We start from the raw sequence: 24,587 nt of genomic DNA, 5'->3' as shown, positions 1-24,587 counted from the left end.
AGCTCAAATAAGGAAAGCGAAATGACAGTCCATCATTACTTTAACCTGTTTGGGATAGGGGGCAGTATTTTCACGGCCAGATAAAAAACGTACCCGATTTAATCTGGTTATTACTCCTGCCCAGAAACTATAATATGCATATAATTAGTAGATTTGGATAGAAAACACCCAAAATGTTCTAAAAATGTTTGAATGGTGTCTGTGAGTATAACAGAACTCATATGGCAGGCCAAAACCTGAGAAGATTCTATATGGGAAGTGCCCTGTCTGACCATTTCTTGGCCTTCTGTAGCCTCTTTATCGAAAATACTGCTCTGCTGTAACGTGACATTTTCTAAGGTTTTCATTGGCTCTCAGAAGGCGCCAGAACATTGAATGATAACTCTGCAGTCTCTGGGCGAAAAACAGTAGGGGTTTTGGAGAGTGGTACTTCTGAGAACAATGACACTGGCTTGCGCATGCATGTGACGACTCCATTTTCTTATTTCAGTGTTTGAACAGATACAACATCTCCCAGTTGGAATATTATCGCTATTTTACAAGAAAAATCGCATAAAAATTGATTTTAAACAGCGTTTGACATACTTTGAAGTACGGTAATGGAATATTTTGACATTTTTTGTCACGAAACGCGCCGGCGCATCACCCTTCGGATCGTGTCTTGAACGCACGAACAAAACGGCGGTATTTCGATATAACTATGGATTATTTGGAACCAAAACAACATTGGGTGTTGAAGAAGAAGTCCTGGGAGTGCATTCTGACGAAGAACAGCAACGGTAATCCAATTTTTCTTATAGTAAATCTGAGTTTGGTGAGTGCCAAACTTGGTGGGTGTCAAAATAGCTAGCCATGATGGCCGGGCAATCTACTCAGAATATTGCAAAATGTGCTTTCACCGAAAAGCTATTTTAAAATCGGACACCGCGATTGCATAAAGGAGTTCTGTATCTATAATTCTTAAAATAATTATGTTTTTTGTGAACGTTTATCGTAAGTAATTTAGTAAATTCACCGGAAGTTTTCGGTGGGTATGCTAGTTCTGAACAAAACATGCTAATGTAAAAAGCTGTTTTTTTATATAAATATGAACTTGATTGAACAAAACATGCACGTATTGTATAACATAATGTCCTAGGAGTGTCATCTGATGAAGATCATCAAAGGTTAGTGCTGCATTTAGCTGTGGTTTTGGTTTTTGTGACATATATGCTAGCTTGAAAAATGTGTGTGTGATAATTTTTTTTGCAGGGTACTCTCCTGACATAATCTAATGTTTTGCTTTCGTTGTAAAGCCTTTTTGAATTTAAGGTGAATGCACCAATTTGTAAGTCGCTCTGGATAAGAGCGTCTGCTAAATAGCGGAACGTCTGTCCCTATTAAGACATGAAGGTGAGTCAATCAGGAAAAGTTCAAGAACTTTGAAAGTTTCTTGAAGTGCAGTCGCAAAAACCATCAAGCACTATGATGAAACTAGCTCTCATAAGGACCGCCACAGGAAAGGAAGACCCAGAGTTACCTCTGCTGCAGAGGATACATTCATTAGAGTTAACTGCACCTCAGATTGCAGCCCAAATAAATGCTTCACAGAGTTCAAGTAACAGACACATCTCAACATCAACTGTTCAGAGGAGACTGTGTGAATCAGGCCATTGTGGTCGAATTGCTGCAAAGAAACCAGCGCTAAAGGACACCAATAATAATAAGAGACTTGCTTGGGCCAAGAAACACGAGCAATGGACTTTAGACCGGTGGGAATCTGTCCTTTGGTCTGATGGGTCCAAATTTGAGATTTTTGGTTCCAACCACCGTGTCTTTGTGAAACGCAGAGTAGGTGAACGGATGATCTCCACATGTGTGGTTCCCACTGTGAAGCATGGAGGAGGAGGTGTGATGGTGTGGGGGGGCTTTGCTGGTAACAATGTCAGTGATTTATTTAGAATTCAAGGCTCACTTAACCAGCATGGCTTCCTGTTATGGGAATTAAGTTAGCAATGTTCTTAAACCGAACTTCAATTTAACTACTCAGTTTGTATACCAGAAGGTGTAAGGTTCCGGTTGAAAGAAACAGACTGAGATCTACAATAATCAGGATGTTTATTTACGAGAGCTCTAAAATCCATACAATGCCTTTTATATTACACATTTCGTCATACAAATGCCCCTCCTCTTCTCTAACACTGACAATGCAGTTTACAAACTTTTCTACAACACATACATTGTTTATCATATCTTGCACCTGGGACCTAATCTACTGTAGCCTCAATGTTTCTCCCCTCCCCTCCTCTTCCTGTTATCAGTTCCTCCGTGGTCACAAGTTGTCTGCTGTCTGTTAATAGTTCCACTTCTCCTTGAACGTTTCACTTACATTGCTACATATTAAAGTCTCAGCTTGTCCCATGCACACACATTAGTACATTAACCTTATGTGCTTCTACACCTGCATTGCTTGCTGTTTGGGGTTTTAGGCTGGGTTTCTGTACAGCACTTTGAGATATCAGCTGATGTAAGAAGGGCTATATAAATACATTTGATTTGATTTATAATCACTCGGTTATACATTTTCAGGGTGAAATCATTTAGTCAAACCTTTAATCATATAATTTCCATTACACTACCACAGCATTCTGCAGCGATACGTCATCCCATCTGGTTTGGGCTTAGGGGGACTATCATTTGTTTTTCAAAAGGACAATGACCCAAAACACACCTCCAGGCTGTGTAAGGGCTATTTGACCAAGGAGAGTGATGGAGTGCTGCATCAGATGACCTGGCCTCCAAAATCACCCGACCTCAACCCAATTGAGATGGGTTGGGATGAGTTGGACCGCAGAGTGAAGGAAAAGTAGCCAACAAGTGCTCAGCATATGTGGGAACTCCTTCAAGACTGTTTGAAAAGCATTCCTCATGAAGCTGATTGAGAGAATGCCAAGAGTGTGCAAAGCTGTCATCAAGGCAAAGGGTGGCTATTTTGAAGAATCTAAAATCTAAAATATATTTTGATTTGTTTAACACTTTTTTGGTTACTACATGATTCCATATATGTTATTTCATATGGAATTGATGTCTTCACTATTATTCTACAATGTAGAAAATAGTAAAAAATAAAGTAAAACTCTTAAATGAGTAGGTGTGTCCAAACTTTTGACTGGTACTGTATATTCGGTACATGGGAATTTATACGGAAAATGTATGCTTCTGTGCACGCATCATCACGCACAGGGTTTTATCTGCAACAAGTCAATTTGATAGAAACACATCTCTGATGGGAAAACGTGCAGATTGTTTTTATGCTGATGTTAGAATATTCGCATGAAAATCTGTCACCAATTGGATGGAAACCTGCTGTCAGTGACTGACGTCAGATAAAAAATATTAAGGAAAAACTGCTGATGCACAACCAGATGTTGAGATTGCACCTGATTAATTCTACTATTCTTACTCTCAATATTAAGTTGAGACCCTGACTCAGTTCAGGGACTCATGTTTGTACCATGTTTTGTGTTGCTACCATGTTGTGCTGCTGCCATGTTGTGTTGCTACCATGTTGTTGTCATGTTGTGTTGCTACCATGCTGTGTTTTCATGTGTTGCGTCCATGCTATTTTGTCGTCTTAGGTCTCTCTTTATGTAGTGTTGTGTTGTCTCTCTTGTCGTGATGTGTGTTTTGTCCTATATTTTATTTGCAGATTTCTTTTTAAATCCCAGCCCCCATTCCCCCAGGAGGCCTTTTGCCTTTTGGTAGGACATCATTGTAAATAAGAATTTGTTCTTAACTGACCTGCCTAGATAATTAAGGTAAAAGAAATTAAATAAAAAAAGTTCCAGAAAAAGCCCTTAGTGACTGCTTATCCCTGGAACCGGCCGTGTATGTGAGTTTATGTTGCTTATCCCTGGAACCAGCCGTGTATGTGAGTTTATGTTGCTTATCCCTGGAACCAGCCGTGTATGTGAGTTTATGTTGCTTATCCCTGGAACCAGCCGTGTATGTGAGTTTATGTTGCTTATCCCTGGAACCGTCCGTGTATGTGAGTTTATGTTGCTTATCCCTGCGTGTGTCTGTGTTTGTGTGTGCATGCAGAACAAGTTTCACCAGGTGAGCTCCACATACGGCCCTCTATTTCTAGACGTCCCTCACACAGTGCATGTGTGATAGAGAAGCTCGATCTGAGTGGCCTATAGAACAAGGAAAGGGGTCACAGTGGAGTTCTGAATAGCCCAATAGTTGAGAATTGTCTAAACCACAAATGAACTTCCTCTTTCACATTCTATTCCTGTTCAATTGCCCATTGAGCAGAACTAGGCTAAAAGTGCATGCTGCCCACCCTATAGAAACACTGAAGAATGCCCACATTCCATCTCAATACTTTTGAAGTTCTTCCTGACCATGGCACTGCTCTGATACTTTCACAATGCATCCTTACGTGCTCCTATCCTTGTGATGGAAGTTTTAGAGTAAATTTTCTGCAATTCTACACATTTTGCCATAAGGTGGAGATAAGATTTGGCAGTTTTATAACAAATTTAATGCATTCTACTAATTTTGCCATGGGGCGGAGAGAAACATTTGCAATTTTACAGCAAATTTCCTTCAATTCTACACATTTTGCAATAGGGTGAAGAGAAATGTTTGCAGTTTTTAATATGATATCTAAGTGAGAGTGACTAACATAATCAATAGGGCCCCCCGGTCCATGATTACTACATGTTTAGATAGCTGGACGCTAGACTAACTTACCAATCTAAACAATGTTAGCAGACATGGTTAACTGAGTGAATGTCAGTGACTGACAAAACAACAGAAAAACTACTGATGCACAACCAGATTTCTAAATGTCACCTTGTGTTTCTACTATTGTAACTCAACAGTAAGTTGAGACCCCGACTGAGTTCCTAAAAATCTTCTTTCTTTCTCCTTTTTTTTGCAGGCCTACAAAAGCCAATCCATGTTGTAGGCTGATGGGGGTGTATTACATGTTTACGTGCTCATAGTAAAGCACTTGCCTGCCAACTCGGAATGTGCTGCTTGTGTGTGACCTCTCAGATGAGGTCATGTGGTTTAACCTCTGTGTTAAGGCCTATGGTGCTGGCTGATGATGCTGGCTGATGATGCTGCTCTTCAACATTCTACCAAAATCAACCTTTATTGATAGTGCATATATTCAGCATGGTACAATACACTTTTTCAAATGAAGTACAAAGTAATGAAATGCTGACGCCAACATTAGGCTGGGGCCCACAGCCATAGACAGATCCCTGACTGGCACACAGGAACGGGCAACACCGTCCATAACATACATATGACAAAACAAATGCCCAGTCTTTCAACTGTTCAGAATAGATGTTGTGAGAGAACAAAACATGGCAGTCTTTTAACTGTTGTGTGTGAAACGTCATAGCCCTAGTCTGGTACGGGTACCAGTCTGTTTAGCTATCATTCCCCTCCTTGCCACTCTTTTTATGCTAAACATCTTTGGCATATGACACAGAGTACAAGGTACCCACGCTATCATAGCCCAGGGTCAGACCCAGGGTCAGACCTGAATAGATGGCAGTCTTTTAAATGTTGTTAGTGAAACATTATAGCCCAGGGCCAGACCTGAATACATGGCAGTCTTTTAAATGTTGTGAGTGAAACGTTATAGCCCAGGGCCAGACCTGAATACATGGCAGTCTACACCCCCTAGAGTCGATGTCCGCCCCCCCCCCCGCTGAAAAATAATTTGCATAATACAAAAATCCCCATCAAAATCCGTCTGTTTTAAAGATGTACTATTAAGGAATCACTCCTCCATTTCCTGGTTGATAAAATTGTAATAGTTCACCTAATTTCCTTTAATGACAAAACAAGCAGTCATTGTGTAGAGAATCATAGTACCACCTAAACTGCTGTGAAATATTTTTACATAACCAAAAATATTGCTTGTGTACAAATCTGAAAGTAAAAGACGCACAAATAGCACACATAGAACAGATCTACCGCTTCTTAGACTTTCTTTCATGAAAGATCTATAACTCATATTTCTATGTGAATTTGGTCGGGTTGCCCAAAAAGTTACATATTGTAGCTTTGAGCTAGAGATATGTAGCTTTTTGGATGGGCTGCGTCTCAATTCACCACATCCGCCAATGGCGTCCTTCCGCATCTGCGGTGGAAGGTGACCAAGCTACTGTTTGTCAGACCATGAGACATGGCGAAAATCGTTCTTCTCACAAAAACGTCTGTAGCGTCCGAACGGTTTGGCCAACAAACTAATATGACCCCTCTATGGAAAGATGACCAACATGATGGTGTTCTCAGTTTTTTACGACCCGCACAAGTCGGTACCACCGATCTGCCAACTTCTGTCTGTAGCTTCAGAACAGTTTGGGCTACACACCAATGAATGGAAGTATATATGGAAGTATACTGAACAAAAATATAAACGCAACATGCAACGATTTCAAAGATTTTGCTGAGATCTGTCAATTGAAATAAATAAATTAGGCCCTAATCTATGGATTTCACATGAATGGGCAGGGACGCAAACATGGGTGGGCCAGGGAGAGCATAGGCCAACCTACTGGGGAGCCAGGCCCAGCCAGTCAGAATGAGTTTTCCCACACAAAAGGGCATTATTACAGACAGAAATACGCCTCATTCTGGCTATGGATACGGAGAACATCAACACAATAACATCAACACGCCAGAGGATATACTTCCATTGGACTTCCACTGGACATGGGGCTCTGCTGGGAGTTTACCTCATATTTGGATTTTTTTATTCTGTTTTGCCACTAAAATCATAATAAACACTGAGAACAATAAAATATTGTGTTATTGTTGTTTTTGTTAAGCGTATTACTATTATTAATAATAGGGGAGAGGGGTAGTTCAAAAAGGAACCCCAAAAGGTTGTTCAAAAGGTACTCTGAGGATCCATTAAAAGGGGTTCTGTGAAGAACTCATAGCGGTTCACCCACACTTTAAATTTGAAGAACCCCTAAAGGATACTCCAGGAACCTTTTCTTTTTAGAGTGTAGGACAGACACTTTAAAAAAACTTCCTTTTGATATATTGTTTGACTATCTGCCCCCCCATTAACTGTTCAGAAAAAGGAGTTGTGAGAGAAACATGAGTATCAATAAAGATGCCAGCCACATTCCTGATACTTTGAAGCTTGAGCCCTTCCCTTTCTCCGTGCTGCCACATCCTGCAGCGTTATTGTCGGGCTTGCTCCCCTCGCGGTTCCCCTCGAAGTGGACCGGCACACACCTGTTCTCCAGCACCTCACATGCCAGGATCAAATGCTTGGTCTCTTCCCGCACGCTGGACACGCCGCAGGTCCCAGTCTCGCTCCTCACTGTTAGAAATGTGAACGGGCGTTGGCTGATGCACAGGTTCCCCTGGTACGTCTTTCCCCCAGAGCTGGAGCAGACCGCGTCCACCCTCTCCCGGTCTTTGGGATGGAGGAAGGACTGCGTGGGTCTTGAGCAGTTATTTTGTTCACGTAGATACTTCTCCCACGCGTTGCGGTCCGTCGTTAACGGGGTATTTGGACGCACATGCCGGTATAGGAACTTTTCATGGCAGTTATTGCATCGGGACCGTTGGCAGGGTTCGACATTACTGTAGCCACTCACCCCCAGGTTGCCCAGCAACAGGCAGATGGAGAGAGAGAGGAGGAGAAGTCTAAGGTTCTTCATCCTTTAGAAGTCTTGAAGCTGCAGAGAAACAAATAGCTCAGTGAGTGAAGTTGCTTGTAGGCCCCTCCCCCCTTTTATTTTTAAAAATCTATTACAGATGCCCCTCTGGATTAAAATATGCACTGGAACTGAATGGGGCCGTCCCTATCTGATCCCTGGCTCCCTGTCACTCTCTGACCCCGTTAACACTCAGAGCTTCTACAACTGTTCTACAACCCATTGGTTATTCAATCAAAATGAAATATATAATGTGAACAGGATCTCTCTTCCTCCCATCTACAATCAAACAGGGTTCCAAAACAGGCCATTGTTTACACGTGCCCATTTAATCTGGCCATATTAGTCTGACAGGCTGTCTGCACTGAGGAAAGTATTCACACACAGGAAGGGCTTGAGTCTGACTCACACACAGCTCTCTGTGGCTTACGTCTGCTGGTAAAAGTTGAATCATACTACTATTTCCACACGTATCCCTCTCTAACACCCAGAGATATGGGTATACATTAAGTTGTACATTACCTGGTTATGGATCCGAAATGTCTGCTGCAGTGTGTCTCTGTAATGGAGCTCTGTTCCAGATTGGTGGAGAATAACTTCAGCCCTCAGCTCACACTTCTCATTCTTTTATTTTCCTTACTGGACTGTAGATGGGTGTGTCCCCATGTGTACGTAACGTCCTGCTGCGTGTCTGCGTCACAGTGTGTATGTCTGCATGTCAGAATGGGTTATTGTGTGTGTCCACGCAGCTAGTTAAAGGCAGGGGTTTTGCAGTGTTGCCTTCATTCTCTGTTGCTGAAGAGATCAGGTTTCAGCTAAAAATACTGTCCAGTGGGGAGGATGGGTGGGGCTAGAGTATGTAGGATGCATGTGTGTGACTAAGATTTGTCAATACATGCTCTTCAAGACCTGAATGAGTTAAATTAGTGTTTGTTAGTGCTGGGCTAGAACAAAAGCCTGTTCACCCTGTATCTCTCCATGGTTGGTGATGCTGATGGTGTTTTTTAGCCATCTAGTGTTCGTCCATTGGTACTAAACACATCTAACGACAGTCTGTGGAACAACTAGCCTATGATGAGCCAAACGACGAGGGAGAATGAGAGAGAAGCTTATTCTAAAAAGAGCAACCTTTCACTACGTAAGCTTCCTATCCTTCTCTGTCTCTGTTCCTCTCTTACCTAGTGAAACCATCTGTGTTTCTATAGATGGACACATAGGATGGATGGATTTATGGACTATATCTCTGTTCCTCTCTTATGTAGGTAGAGACCATGTGAACATACTGAACATCCTAAAGACTGTTGAGGACAAAGTCATGGGTTTTATGCATATGACTCAGACTTCATTTCAAATGTGAATTTGAGTGTGTGTTATTTAAATATGTTTTTTTCTGTGTATTTTGGTATTTCCAAATACACAACCTAAAACAAATACTTTTATTTGAACATTTATTTGTAAAAACCAAGTAGTTGACCAAATTGTATTTGAAAGTGTTTTCAAATACTATTTAAATAACTGGGAGTGTATTTGAGTACTTCAAACACAATCCAATATTAAACTACTTGTTTTTTTTCCAAATAAAAGGTTATCTGAATACTTGTTTTGAAATGTATTGAAAAGTAATTGAAATACCTGAAATAGTGTTATAACCCAGGTGTGATGACTAGGCCTACACATTTTATACATAGGAGTGACGTTGTACAATCATCACATTTCTCAAAAGGAACAGTTGAAATGTTTCAGCCCCCCAACCCCTAAAAGAAACAAACATCCACCCACTAGTTCTTGACAATATAACAATTTAATAGAAAAACCAAACATTTCACTTTCTCTTGTTTAACATTTCATATACATATATTCCTATATTTGTGTCTGTGTGCGCTATATAAACTGCAGCTCACATCATTGTAAAAACCTGGACAGGGAACAACCAAAGTGGTTTAAAACAATAACAAGACAACACAGTCATCAAACTGCCATTTTCATCGTGTGACTATTGACACATGATGGGTTTACATACAATTCACATGTTTCGGCATGTCTGTGAATTACGCTCACAGACATGTATACATCATCGGACTTAAAATGAAAGGCCTACACAATAACAATTTTTGTATTTCAGAACCTTAAAATTCACAGCCCTCTGTTGGCCGATCAGAATTCTTAATTCCCTGTATAAGAGTGTTATAGTGACTTACGAAACATCACAATCGATTTCAGAAAACAAATGTTGTGTTTGATTTAGATCAGATTTATGAATGCCAAACTCTCTCGATAAGGATGAACTTTGATTGAATCTACTGCAACAAAAAAAAACTTTATTAATTGCCAAACTCACAATCAACATCTACTGCTTAATTGATTATTGGGTGATGTGTTTGGAACATGATTAGGATGACTTGAATTTAGGCCAAACATCACGGCATGATTCTGTGTCATGTTGAATGAGGAATCTTGTCAGTTCTAAACGAGACCTTTCTGTCCTGAACAAGATGCCCTGATCAATATACATCAAAAACAACCTATCACGAAATAGCAATGGAGAGGGCTACAAAACAGGAAGAGCCAATCAAAAGGCCAGAAAATAAAAACATCAGTTGGGGAAAATTTCAATCAATCAAATCATTACTATTTCCTGTGTATTTCCATATTCAAGAACAATAATCAAGATAAAAACATGTAGGACCACAATAAAGAATGGCTTTAAAAAATAACATAATTCCTGCTCGTAAATTATTGCTTTCCAATGTCTTTTTTCCTTTTCCTTTTCCTAGTGTAAACACTTGGGAGGGTGATTGAGGAAGAGCGCGAGAGGAAGAGTGTGCTGGGTAACCCTGGGCAACAGAGGAAAGAATACAAACGAGTGAGAAAGGGACCCTGGGATTGCTGTGCATTCAGGTTGAGATCAATAAAGTTATACAAACACCTCCAGTAGACATATAACTGCATATAAACACTTGACTTATATACTGGGTATATGTAGGAATACATCAGGTTCTAGTTTCATATCCCCTCTTCCCTTTACTAGTCATAGACATCTCTCTCTCTCTCCCTCTTTTCCACCTGAAACCACCATAACCCCATTCATAGGTGACATTGTCAATGTACACTGTGTACAAATATAAAAGTGTTTGTACAGTGTTCGTATAAATCTGCCCAAAGTTTAAAAAGCCTGCGTGAGGACAGTGTCCTTTTGAACATGCTAAGGGTCGCTAAGCTAAAACAGCGAGGGGAGCAGATAGAGGATATTCACAGGCTTCAGATCAGAATATTCCCATATATATATTCCCACATATTCCCCCAAAGCAGTAGATCACCTGGATTGCCTGAGACTTCAAGTGAATGATTGTACTGATCTATCCATATGATGTACAGACCAGTGGAGCAGCAGATCTAAACACACAGCTGACTCTGTTAGTGAAAGGCCATGTTTGTGTGTTACTGGTGAAGCAGTGCCTGCCTCAGGGCCTTGTGCATGCTCAGGTGGGATTGTGTGTTCCATCTCTACAACAAATCCACTGGCTGTGGAGCTTGGGCAGTGCTAGCTACAGATGTGTCATTTTGCCCAACTATCGTTGAACCCTGAATCTCTTCTCTCTCTCCCCCTTTCTTCCTCTGGCCTTTTACATGTTTATTGAACCTGCATTTGCATACCTATACTTGATTTCACTCTTTCTTTTCCCTGATTAACTCGCCCTCTCCATCCTGGCAGTGCAATCATCTGACCGATAATTAGACATGCTCTCTTTGGATCACGAAAGGCGAAGAAAGAGAGCAAAAGTGCACCAAATGAGAGAGAAGGAAACATTTGAGAGACAGAGAGGTAAGTGGAAGAGTGTATGGGGGGTCACTCGTTGAAAGAGGGGTAGATGGGAATCTCAAAGTCATCGTTGTTGAAGTTGGCCGGCTGATCCAGCATGGCGAGAACATCCTAGAGAGAGAGAGCGAGAGAGAGAGCGAGAGATTTAACTTCAAAGCAACATGACAACACATAACAAAAGGTACAGTCAGAAGGAGAAAGACAAAGAGAGATGGAGACATGGGGAAGAGAAAGGCAGATTGATATAGGTAGAGGGAGAGAGACTTACAGGGAAGATGTCAGGCTGGTTGTTCTGTACGTGGGGGTGCTGCTCTGCCCTGTTCTGAGCTTGCTGCTGGCCCTGCCACTGGGGCCACACTGCCTCCGCTGCCCTGGAGGGGAACTGCTGCCCCGACCCCAAGCCATCTATCAGAGATAGGACAATGGGCGAGTCAGTATCTAACTACACCAGCATACACAAACACATAAAAACACTGTACTGTAGTTGTTGACACACACACACACACACACACACACACACACACACACACACACACACACACACACACACACACACACACACACACACACTCTCTCTCAGGGTCGCGTACCATATCCGTTGGTATTGAGGCTGGCGCGGGGGTTGATATTTGGGTAGTTAGCCCCCGTGGTGGGGGTCGGAGCGGCAGTGGTGGGCATCACCCCAAATGAGGAGGAAGAGCCCCCCACAAAACTACCCATGGCAAACTGGGGAGACAGGGCCTTCCCTGCCTGGGGCACCACCTGCTGGGCGGGTGGTGAAAAACACCATGTTTTTATTCACACTTTATTCACGTACAAGGTTTCTGTTATGCATTTACTGTTGAAACTGTCTGGGTGTGATACTCAAAACAGAGATTACACAGGGGATAAAAGATGAGGTCCTTTACAACACTAAGATACAGAGATGCAAGAACCTCAGAGCACTCATCCCCGTCACACCAGCTACAGATGTAGGATTTAAATTTGATCACCCTGTTGCAGGATATCTGTCCTGCAATGCAGCCAATTTTAAACTTATATTGTATTTGAGGTTTAAAAAAGCTTCTGACATTTGTAATTTACACAAAAAAATTATAATCCACAAAATAATTCATATTTCCTGTTGCTGCAGGATTATTTTCCTGCTGTAGAAAACAGTCTTAAATTAAGATTCTACATCTGTAGCACTTTGGACAACAACAGTGGATCTAAACTTCAGGCTGTTTGGACAGCTTCTACCTGCAGCTGCCAGCTGTCTCACCTGGTTGTTGAAGGGGGGTCTAGCCCCCGCTACTGGCCCCGGCCAGCCCACCGCTGCCCCTCCTTGTAGGGGGCTGCTGTTGGAGGGGGGTGCCCCGTTCTGACGGGACATCTGAGCCAGCATCTGGCCTGCGGAGTGGGATGGCTGCACCATCTGAGGGGCCATCCCTACTGACCTGGAATTAGTTCATAACAGGAAATTAGAATCGCTTATAAAGTATACATTGCCCTTAGATCAGTTTAAAACAACATACCTGCTGTATGTGTCGTTGGAGCGGTTGGCAGTGGTGTAGTTGTTGTTGTCCTGAGGGTAGATGGGTACTCCGGGGGCAGAGGTGGAGGGCAGGAACTTGGCCTGGTCTGGGTTGGGGTACATGGAGGGGTGCATCTCTGCCTTGTCCATGGTCTTACTGTGGTCAGTTCCAGCTGCGGTCACGGCCTGGACAGGCATCTGACATGGACAACAGTCAACCAGCGGTCAATACTCACTAAAGGCTTGGAGGTAGGTACAACAATACAACTTTATTGTCCATGTTACAGCGAACAATAGAACGGTCTCGCCCCCAAGACAGCACACATCACACATACAGTTGAGATAAGCACAGGATCAAGCTGCAGTGCAGCGCCGCTGGATGCAGGGCATGTTGTGGGGTAAAGGCCCCAGTTAGGTGTGTGTTTTAGTCAGTGCTAGTCTTACCTGTGGAAGTGTAACCTGTCCTGCCTCGTACAGACCATCTCTCCCTCCTCCCCCCAACTCTGCTTGCTGCTGCTGCAACTGCCTGGAAAGGGGGGAAAGGGAGAGAGACAAAAGAGAGGGAGAAAAGAGAGGGAGTAGTAGAGAGTGGTAGAGGGAGAAAAAAAGAGTGTTAGCAGTGACAACAGAAATATAATTTTCGTCAAGGCCCTCCACCGTTGCTCGGGAAACCAAAACACCTGCCGACCAACAGCACTTGCCCCACCACCAGTCACCATGGTAACCAACAAGAAAAGAGGAGAGGAGAGGGGGATCGTTACCAACACCTTGGTCACGATGGATATCTTACTGCTGTTGAGGAGGGAGAGGGAGGGGGAGAAATCACCCAAAAACAGAAAGGCCCGGTCAAGTCAAGTAACAATCCACAGCCCTTACCAAGGGGTGAACTCTGGACCAGACCAGAGAGAACAAGAAAATAAAGGGAAACGAGAGAGAAAAAGAGTTGTAGTCTCCAGTGAAGCAGCAGCAGCCCCAGCTGACCCATGTCTCACCTGGCAGCCACCTGGCCTGGGCTGTGGGACACAGGGGGGAAGTTAGGACTGCTCTCCCCCAGCGAGGGGGGCAAAGACACCCCCGAGGACGAGAGGGGGGTGAGGGTGTCCTGAGTCGAGGTTCTACTGGCCCACAACAAAAACAAGGGGTGAGGAGGAAAGGAAGGGAGAGAAAGATATGGAGGGGAGGTGAACATACTGTAAAACACACATCCTAGAAGAGATGGCATCACATTTCCTAAGGTGGCTCAACAGATTGGTTAGACAGAGTGGAGATGTTCAGACGTTGAGGTGGAATAGAGTTGTGGTGTCTATGTGTTGTAGGAGTCTCACACTCAGGTGACTTGTGTTGGTGCAGATAATATATGTGTGTGTGTGTGTGTGTGTGTGTGTGTGTGTGTGTGTGTGTGGTACTTGAAGTTTGAGTTGGTGTAGATGTGTGTGTACGTGTGTGTGTGTGTACCTACTTGGCGTTGGTGCAGATGATGTGTGTCTGTGTGTGTATACAGCACGTACTTGACGTTGGCATTGGTACAGATGATGTACTCTATCTCCTCAGAGAAGGGGTTCTGGAAGGTGAAGGAGCTGGTCCTGATCCAGAGCCAGTCTCTGGTCTTGGACAGGAAGCGGAACATGACGGACAGCACCTGACCCTTCAGCTTGACCACCTGCTGGAAGCTGTCTCTCAGCAGACCCTGGTCCTCAGGGTGGGCCAGCTCCAAGACGTTCTTACCCAGCAGTTCCTGGGGAACACACACACACACACACACACACACACACACACACACACACACACACACACAGAAAAAGTTAGATCAAGCTGACAGCTGTCACACAGTTTAAACACATTCTGTATTCTGATATACAGTTTAAAACACATTCTGTATTCTGATACACAGTTTAAACACATTCTGTATTCTGATATACAGTTTAAAACACATTCTGTATTCTGATACACAGTTTAAACACATTCTGTATTCTGATACACAGTTTAAATACATTCTGTATTCTGATACACAGTTTAAACACATTCTGTATTCTGATACACAGTTTAAAACACATTCTGTATTCTGACACACAGTTTAAACACATTCTGTATTCTGATACACAGTTTAAAACACATTCTGTATTCTGACACACAGTTTAAACACATTCTGTATTCTGATACACAGTTTAAACACATTCTGTATTCTGATACACAGTTTAAACACATTCTGTATTCTGATACACAGTTTAAACACATTCTGTATTCTGATACACAGTTTAAAACACATTCTGTATTCTGACACACAGTTTAACACATTCTGTATTCTGATACACAGTTTAAAACACATTCTGTATTCTGACACACAGTTTAAAACACATTCTGTATCCTGATACACAGTTTAAACACATACTGTATTCTGATACACTATGAAATGCGATGCTGGGTGTTTGTCCTACTCTAGCCCCAGGCTGTGAGTGAGGCCTACCTGAGGCTGGTAGCCCACTGTGGCCATGCAGCGGTGGTCTACGAAGGTAAAGAGGCCCTGGCAGTTGTGACGAGAGATGAACTCCACCGGAACGCTGATGCTGTTTATGTCTGTGTCGCTCGGGCAAGAGGTCACCTAGACAACAAGGGGAAAACAAGTGTCTGCAAGATGGTGGTTCCATGAGCCCATCCAAACATTGGACATTAAGTTGTCCCATCTTACCTGAAGTCTACCGATGGCGACTAGACAGTAGCGACTCCCCTGAATATTGTCTGCTTCTTCATCTGTTAGATTCACCCCTGAAATGCGCGCATGCAAACACACACACATACGACTCAGTATGCAGCAGTAGTGTATACATTGGATATATGCCGGTACAGGGACAAAGTGGAGTCCCAATTCAACGGCTCAGACACCAGACGTATGTGGCAGGGTCTACAGGAAACCACGGACTACAAAAAGAAAACCAGCCACGTCACGGACACCGACATCTTGCTTCCAGACAAACTAAACACCTTCTTTGCCCGCTTTGAAGATAATACCGTGCCACCGTCGCGGCCGACGTGAGTAAAACTTTTAAACGTGTTAACTCTTGAAAGGCTGCTGACCCAGACGGCATCCCTAGCCGCGTCCTCAGAGCATGTGCAGACCAGCTAGCTGGTGTGTTTACGGACCTATTCAATCGCTCCCTATCCCAGTCCCGCTTCAAGATGGCCACCATTGTTCCTGTACCCAAGAAGGCAAAGAACTGAACTAAATGACTACCGCCCCGTAGCACTCACTTCTGTCATCATGAAGTGCTTTGAGAGACTAGTCAAGGATCATATCACCTCCAACTTACCGGCCACCCTAGACCCACTTCAGTTTGCATACCGCCCCAACAGGTCCACAGACGATGCAATCGCCATCACACTGCACACTGCCCCAAGAGGAATACCTTTGTAAGAATGCTGTTCATTGACTACAGCTCAGCATTCAACACCATAGTACCCTCTAAGCTCACACTTCGCTGACCCTCAACACTGGGGCCCCACAAGGGTGCGTGCTCATCCCCCTGCTGTACTCCCTCTTCACCCACGACTGCGTGGCCATGCACACCTCCAACTCAATCATTGAGTTTGCAGATGACACAACAGTAGTGGGCTTGATTACCAACAACGACGAGACGGCCTACAGGGAGGAGGTGAGGAAAATAACCTCACACTCAACGTCAACAAAACAAAAGGAGGTGATCGTGGACTTCAGGAAACAGCAGAGGGAGCACAACCCTATCCACATCGAAGGGACAGTAGTGGAGAAGGTGGAAAGTTTTAAGTTCCTCGGCGTACACATCACAGACAAACTGAAATGGTCCACCCACACAGACAGCGTGGTGAAGAAGGCGCAGCAGCGCCTCTTCAACCTCAGGAGGCTGAAGAAACTTGGCTTGTCACCCAAAACCCTGAAACACTTTTACAGATGCACAATCGAGAGCATCCTGTCGGGCTGTATCAAAGCCTTGTACGGCAACTGCACCGCCCTCAACCGTAAGGCTCTCCAGAGAGTGGTGCGGTCTGCACAACGCATCACCGGGGGCAAACTACCTGCCCTCCATGACACCTACAGCACCCGATGTCACAGGAATGCCAAAAAGATCATCAAGGACAACAACCACCCGAGCAACTGCCTGTTCACACCGCTATCATCCAGAAGGCGAGGTCAGTACAGGTGCATCAAAGCTGGGACCAAGAGACAGAAAAACATCTTCTGTCTCAAGGCCATCAGACTGCTAATCAGCCATCACTAACTCAGAGAGGCTGCTGCCTACATTGAGACCCAATCACTGGACACTTTAATAAATGGATCACATGTCACTTTAAACAATGCCACTTTAAATAATGTCACTTCAATAATGTTTACATATCTTACATTACTCATTTCATATGTATATACTGTATTTTATACCATCTATTGCACCTTGCCTATACCGCTCGGACATCGCTCATCCATATAATTACATGTACATATTCTCATTCACCCCTTTAGATTTGTGTTTATTAGGTAGTTGTTGGGGAATTGTTAGATTACTTGTTAGATTTTACTGCACTGTCGGAACTAGAAGCACAAGCATTTCGCTACACTCGCATTAACATCTGCTAACCATGTGTATGTGACCAATAAAATTTGATATGAGAGCTAAGCCATAGGTTAGTTAGTTAGTTACCTGTGGGGGGCCAGGACTTGATGTATCCAGTGCAGTGGACCACCACATACTGAGGCTCCCCATCCTTGGGTGGGCCCAGACCATTCCTACAGGGGAGAACACTACCAGTCAAGGCATAGTTCACTATACATTGCATTCGGGAAAGTATTCAGACATCTTGACTTTTTCCACATTTTGTTAAGTTAAAGCCTTTTTCCTCATCAATCTACACACAATACCCCACAATGACAAAGCAAAAACAGGTTTTCAGAAATGTTTGCAAATTTATAAAAAAAAACTGAAACATCACATTTACATAAGTATTCAGACCCTTTACTCAGTTGTTGAAGCACCTTTGGCAGCAATTAGAGCCCAGAGTCTTCTTGGGTATGACGCTACAAGCTTGGCACACCTGTATGAGGGGAGTTTCTCCCATTCTTCTCTGCAGATCCTCTCAAACTCTGTCAGGTTGGATGGGGAGCGTCGCTGACCAGCTCTTTTCATGTTTCTCCAGAGATGTTCGATCGGGTTCAAGTCCGGGCTTTGGCTGGGCCACTCAAGAACATTCAGAAACTTGTCCTGAAGCTACTCCTGCGTTGTCTTGGCTGTGTACTTAGGGTGGTTGTCCTGTTGGAAGGTGAACCTTTGCCGCAGTCTGAGCGCTCTGGAGCAGGTTTTCATCAAGGATCTCTCTGTACTTTGCTCCGTTCATCTTTGCCTCGATCCTGACTAGTCTCGTAGTCCCTGCCGTTGAAAAACATCCCCACAGTATGTTGCCACCACCATGCTTCATCGTAGGGATGGTGCCAGGTTTCCTCCAGACGTGACGCTTGGCATTCAGGCCAAAGAGTTCAATCTTGGTTTCATCAGACCAGACAATTTTGTTTCTCATGGTGTGAGAGTCATTTAGGTGCCTTTTGGCAAACTCCAAGCAGGCTGTCATGAGCCTTATACTGAGGAGTTGCTTCCGTCTAGCCATTCTAGCATAAAGGACTGATTGGTGGAGTTCTGCAGAGATGGTTGTTCTGGAAGGTTCTCCCATCTCCACAGAGGAACTCTATCAGAGTGACCATCGGGTTCTTGGTCACCTCCCTGACCAAGGCCCTTCTCCCCCGATTGCTCAATTTGTCTGGGCAGCCAGCTCTAGGAAGAGTCTTGGTGGTTCCAAACTTCTTCCATTCAAGAATGATGGAGGCCACTGTGCTCTTGTGGAACTTCAATGCTGCAGAAATATTTTGGTACCTTTCCCCAGATCTGTCTCTGGTACCACGACACAATCCTGTCTCTGAGCTCTATAGACAATTCCTTCGACCTCATGGCTTGGTTTTTGCTCTGACATGCACTGTCAACTGTGGGACCTTTTATAGACAGGTGTGTGCATTTCCAAATCATGTCCAATCAATTGAATTTACCACAGATGGACTCCAATGAAGTTGTAGAAACATCTCAAGGATGATCAATGGAAACAGGATGAACCTGAGCTCAATTTCGAGTCTCATAGCAAAGGGTCTGAATACTTGTTAATAAGGTATTTATGTTTTTTATTTTGAATAAATGTGCAAAAATTTATAAAAACCTGTTTTCGATTTGTCATTATGGTATTGTGTGTAGATTGATGAGGAATAATTTGTATTTAATACATTTTAAAACAAGGATGTAACATAACAAAATGTGGAAAAAGTCAAGGGGTCTGAATACTTCCGAATTGACTTTTTACAGTAAAATATATATGAATTATCTCACCTGTTCCTGCTCCGCAGGAAATTCAATCTGTTCATAGACATGGGCTCCACTGGACACGAACCACATCTACAAACACACACATTTCAGAATACACACTCCCAACACAGATGCATACAGCCATATACACATGCAAGCTCATCACACACACCTCATCCTACATATGAAGGATCGTCTGGCTCCCATACACATCCTGACGGAGGACTGCTGTCCCTCCTTCTTAACTGTTCCTGTCTTCAGGTCTAACATCCTCCCTGAGAAAGAGAAGGTTCATTACCCACAGTCATTAGTGTTGTGTGTCTCTCCTACCTGTATTATAACTCTCTGCAGTACAGAGCTGCTCCTGTAGTTCATCTGTACCACCTGTGTGTACCTGTATTGTTATTCTCTGCAGTAGAGAGCTGCTCTCGTAGTTTGTCTCCGTCGTCCGGGTGGAGCTGGTCGTAGAGTGAAGAGCCTAGCCAGTCGGACTGTGATTGGTTAAGAACAGGGGTCAGGGAGTCTGACACGTAGACAACCCGCCCACTCTCACACGACACCACAAACAGGAAGCCATCAGCAGCTTCCAGGATCAGGTGCTTCAGCTCCTACAAAGAGAGGGATGGGGGAGAGAGGGAGGAAAGGAGAGGTAGAGGAGAGAGAGAACGATGGAGGGAGAGATGACATGGAAGATACACTCAGTTATTATTGTGCAACAAACACATGATAACATTTTCCCTTTTTCATCCCTCAGCCCCCTCTCCTCCCTTTCCTTCCTCCCTCTCTTTCTCTAACCTGGTCGGTGAGGAAGGATGGTTTGTATGTCCCGTCTGCTGCAGTGTTGCCGCTCCCTCTCAGAGACTTCATGTGGGACACGGCCATGCGCAGGATGGTCAGCTTATCTGGTTTCCGTGCCAACGCGCTGCAGGTGGGAACCATGTCCGACAGCTCTGTGATGTAAGCAGTCATCTTGTTCCTCCGCCGCCGCTCAATCTCACTGTGGTTCTCCCTGGAGCGAGGGAATGAGTGAGGAGAGGAAGAGAGGAGAGTAGGAAGGACAGAGATGGGGGTAGAGATGGGGAGAGCAGGGGGAGGAGCGACAGACATGGAGTAGGAGGAGGGACAGGGATGGGGTAGAGATGGGGAGAAATAGGAAGGGCAGAGAGGAAGAGGTAGAGGAGGGACGGGGGGAGGAGAGAAAGAGGGAGGGATATAAATGGGAAGAGGTGGGCAGGTAGGTGGACAACATGGAGTAGAGTTTAGTGTTGGTGTAACCAAATGATATTTGCAGATTAGGATGAGGTAGGTGGAACAAGCATGGATTGATAAATATACTGCTCAAAAAAATAAAGGGAACACTTAAACAACACATCCTAGATCTGAATGAAAGAAAGTCTTATTAAATACTAATTTCTTTACATAGTTGAATGTGCTGACAACAAAATCACACAAAAATAATCAATGGAAATCCAATTTATCAACCCATGGAGGTCTGGATTTGGAGTCACACTCAAAATTAAAGTGGAAAACCACACTACAGGCTGATTCAACTTTGATGTAATGTCCTTAAAACAAGTCAAAATAAGGCTCAGTAGTGTGTGTGGCCTCCACGTGCCTGTATGACCTCCCTACAACGTCTGGGCATGCCCCTGATGAGGTGCGGATGGTCTCCTGAGGGATCTCCTCCCAGACCTGGACTAAAGCATCCGCCAACTCCTGGACAGTCTGTGGTGCAACATGCCGTTGGTGGATGGAGCGAGACAGGATGTCCCAGATGTGCTCAATTGGATTCAGGTCTGGGGAACGGGCGGGCCAGTCCATAGCATCAATGCCATCCTCTTGCAGGAACTGCTGACACACTCCAGCCACATGAGGTCTAGCATTGTCTTGCATTAGGAGGAACCCAGGGCCAACCGCACCAGCATATGGTCTCACAAGGGGTCTGAGGATCTCATCTCGGTACCTAATGGCAGTCAGGCTACCTCTGGCGAGCACATGGAGGGCTGTGCGGCCCCCCAAAGAAATGCCACCCCACACCATGACTGACCCACCGCCAAACTGGTCATGCTGGAGGATGTTGCAGGCAGCAGAACGTTCTCCACGGCGTCTCCAGACTCTGTCACGTCTGTCAAGTGCTCAGTGTGAACCTGCTTTCATCTGTGAAGAGCACAGGGCGCCAGTGGCGAATTTGCCAATCTTGGTGTTCTCTGGCAAATGCCAAACGTCCTGCACGGTGTTGGGCTGTAAGCACAACCCCCACCTGTGGACGTCGGGCCCTCATACCACCCTCATGGAGTCTGTTTCTGACCGTTTGAGCAGACACATGCACATTTGTGGCCTGCTGGAGGTCATTTTGCAGGGCTCTGGCAGTGCTTCTCCTGCTCCTCCTTGCACAAAGGCGGAGGTAGCGGTCCTGCTGCTGGGTTGTTGCCCTCCTACGGCCTCCTCCACGTCTCCTGATGTACTGGCCTGTCTCCTGGTAGCACCTCCATGCTCTGGACACTACGCTGACAGACACAGCAAACCTTCTTGCCACAGCTCGCATTGATGTGCCATCCTGGATGAGCTGCACTACCTGAGCCACTTGTGTGGGTTGTAGACTCCGTCTCATGCTACCACTAGAGTGAAAGCACCGCCAGCATTCAAAAGTGACCAAAACATCAGCCAGGAAGCATAGGAACTGAGAAGTGGTCTGTGGTCCCCACTTGCAGAACCACTCCTTTATTGGGGGTGTCTTGCTAATTGCCTATAATTTCCACCTGTTGTCTATTCCATTTGCACAACAGCATGTGAAATTTATTGTCAATCAGTGTTGCTTCCTAAGTGGACAGTTTGATTTCACAGAAGTGTGATTGACTTGGAGTTACATTGTGTTGTTTAAGTGTTCCCTTTATTTTTTTGAGCAGTGTATAACAAGGAGTGAATGATCCATCAATACGATAGATAAATGTAGAGATCGAGATAGAGAGAACCTGGTCTTTCAAAGCGAGACGGAGTGATAGAGGAGAGGAAGTGCTGAAAGAAAAAGACTTCAGAGATCCTGAGAGAGAGAAGCAGAGAGGGAAGGAGGGAGAGAAAGGGGTTGTGCTCAGAAGAAAGGGATTGATAGGAGTGAACAGGTGTCCCTGAGCTCAGAGGTTAGTAGTAGTGACAAGAATCACAGTGGTGTGATAGGGAATCTGGTGTCTCGGGATGTGTGCATGCAGAATATCTGTATTATACACACGCACAAACACACACCAACAACCTCCTTATTCTACCTGGCAAATCGCTCTTTGTCTCCTCCTCCTCCGTCGTCATCACACCTGGTCAAAGACAGAAGAAGATCTGTCATCAAAACAACCAACACAATACAGTCAGATCAGATAAAGAGAGGGAGAGAGATGAGAGAGAGAGCAAGAAAGAGCGAGAGACAGGTGTCAGTCCGACCTGAAGAGCTTGCTTCCATCATCATCATCATCATCATCATCGAAGTCTGGCCTGTGAGGAAGTAGACAGAATCCATGTTTGCAAAGTTAACACACAAGAATGGAGCAACAACTTATCGGTGTGATTCTGATTCTGCACCTATGGACAACTTCTACCCTGCGCTGTCATAGCTATAGACCGTCTGTTAAAGTTATGTGACATAGTGATTGACTGATTCATTGGCATTGTATACTATACTCACGCAGCTCGCCTCTTATTGGACCCTTTTGGCACAACAGCACTGCTACTTGCCTGGGCCCCACCGGCTCCCAAACCCAGAGAGTCATCTGGTATGTCTGCCACACACACACACACACACACACACACACAGAGAGAGAGAGACACAGACACAGATAAATTATGCAACGTAACGTTACACGATGCTACAAGTGTATCCACTTCAGTAACACAACTGTTTGTTTAATTTATTTAGCCATAAACATATCTACCAGGACATATGTTGTTCCAGACAGCCATGTAGTAACACACCTGAGTCAACTAACGTTAATCAACCAATTGTAAGAATTGATTAGACGAATAAAATGAAGGTGTGTGAATGCTGGATTGAACCATGCAGCTCTCCAAGCCAGAGCGTGTGACCACTGCAGTTGTGAGTATAGCGAGCGAGCTATTGACTCTCTGGTAATGAAACTGGCTATGCGTTAACTTACCAAGCCACAAAGCTAGCTAGCTAACAAATACTGTAGCTACAACTAACTAGCTAGCTATGCTAAGCCAAGCAGAACAAGCTAACTGTTAGCTGGCCAGAAAAGCTAATCGTTCGTTCAAAATAACACTTGTTTTGATGAAATATCGACACAAACTAGCTAGCTAGTTAACTAGCTAACTTATCTGAGCATAACCTACGCAAGTCTGTCACCTAGCAAGCTAGCTAAAAATGATAACTAGCTAACACGGCGAGTTGGCAACATTAACCTCAGGTCATGCCAGCTAAATTAAAGGCAAGCTATTTGCCAAGGTTGGTAGCTAACTAGGATTTTGCAAGAAAGACAAACGTCAATAGCTAGCTAAGTAGCTAGCTAGTTAAATTATTCAAGTCAAATGTCAAAGTCAAATACCCAGTTAGCTTGCTTTCGCTTGCCAGTTAGCTTAGCCCCAGCTGAGCTATCTAGCTCCCTAATGCTGTCATCAGACGCAATCGGGAGAAAATGACAGATTCGGTCAAAGGGCCATGGATCGCCAATTTTTCATCGGCATTATCACCTGTAACATTTGAACTTATTCCCACAAGTTTAAACTTTACTGTACCTGGGTTAGAAGAGTCCATGTCCGGGTTGAATAACATAAACAAACCAAGTTACAGTAAACTGCGGAAATTTCCTCAGTCCACAATCCTATTTCCTCTCAGATTGACCGATTTTATGGACAACTATATCAGCAAATAAAGAGGCGATGTCATGACTCGTGTTTCTTCATCATCAGCCAGTGGGGGGAAATTACAAAATAAGAACGAAATGATCTATTTCCCTGTCCCTTTTCCTGTTTCCCCCGTTTAAAAACCATCTAGATCCAAGATGGCGTTCACGGCTAACAGCAATAACTGTATAGGCGCCCAAGTCTACTCTAGCTATGTAACACTTTTCTTCATCACTAGCGGGATACAAGTGACATCCAATGTTTGACCACTTACACAGAATCACAGGCCAGAACCATCTGTATAATATTTTATTTGAGTCAAAGCAAGATCTTAACCTTTAAGATTATGTGAGTGATATGTT

General features: G+C 44.2%; 1 protein-coding gene across 3 annotated transcripts; it reads right to left on the bottom strand.

Moving 5' to 3' along the window:
- Window positions 1-9,464: 9,464 nt before the first annotated feature.
- On the bottom strand, window positions 9,465-24,421 carry LOC106609329 (aryl hydrocarbon receptor nuclear translocator). 3 transcript variants are annotated; one of them, XM_045718878.2, is made up of 19 exons: window positions 24,118-24,421; window positions 23,051-23,144; window positions 22,810-22,860; window positions 22,641-22,685; window positions 20,176-20,389; window positions 19,775-19,988; window positions 19,553-19,655; window positions 19,405-19,470; window positions 17,683-17,768; window positions 15,702-15,778; window positions 15,480-15,614; window positions 14,524-14,750; window positions 14,008-14,130; window positions 13,460-13,541; window positions 13,017-13,213; window positions 12,764-12,938; window positions 12,093-12,267; window positions 11,771-11,907; window positions 9,465-11,613 (listed from the first exon to the last, which is right to left on the bottom strand). In XM_045718878.2, the coding sequence occupies exons 1-19, from the start codon at window positions 24,152-24,154 to the stop codon at window positions 11,530-11,532; spliced, it is 2,322 nt and encodes a 773-aa protein (XP_045574834.1). In that variant the 5' UTR covers window positions 24,155-24,421; the 3' UTR covers window positions 9,465-11,529. The 3 variants fall into 3 exon arrangements, with proteins under 3 accessions (XP_045574834.1, XP_045574835.1, XP_045574837.1); XM_045718879.2 differs by having other exon boundaries at window positions 12,093-12,264; XM_045718881.2 differs by lacking the exon at window positions 14,008-14,130.
- Between the last annotated feature and the right edge of the window lie 166 nt (window positions 24,422-24,587).

This window comes from Salmo salar, chromosome 05 (genome assembly GCF_965601325.2).
Source record: "Salmo salar chromosome 05, fSalSal1, whole genome shotgun sequence".
Taxonomy (NCBI): Eukaryota; Metazoa; Chordata; class Actinopteri; order Salmoniformes; family Salmonidae; genus Salmo; species Salmo salar.
The sequence above is the reverse complement of the archived record's forward strand: the minus strand, read 5'-3'. Positions and strand labels throughout refer to the sequence as shown.

Excerpts from the sequence above, each read along its gene's own strand:
- LOC106609329 (XM_045718878.2), bottom strand. The coding sequence starts at position 24,154 with ATGTTATTCAACCCGGACATGGACTCTTCTAACCCAG. Across the intron at positions 15,779-17,682 it reads CAAGTCCTGGCCCCCCACAG|GGGTGAATCTAACAGATGAA; the intron begins GTAACTAACTAA and ends CGCGCATTTCAG. Across the intron at positions 14,751-15,479 it reads CAGTGGGCTACCAGCCTCAG|GAACTGCTGGGTAAGAACGT; the intron begins GTAGGCCTCACT and ends TGTGTTCCCCAG.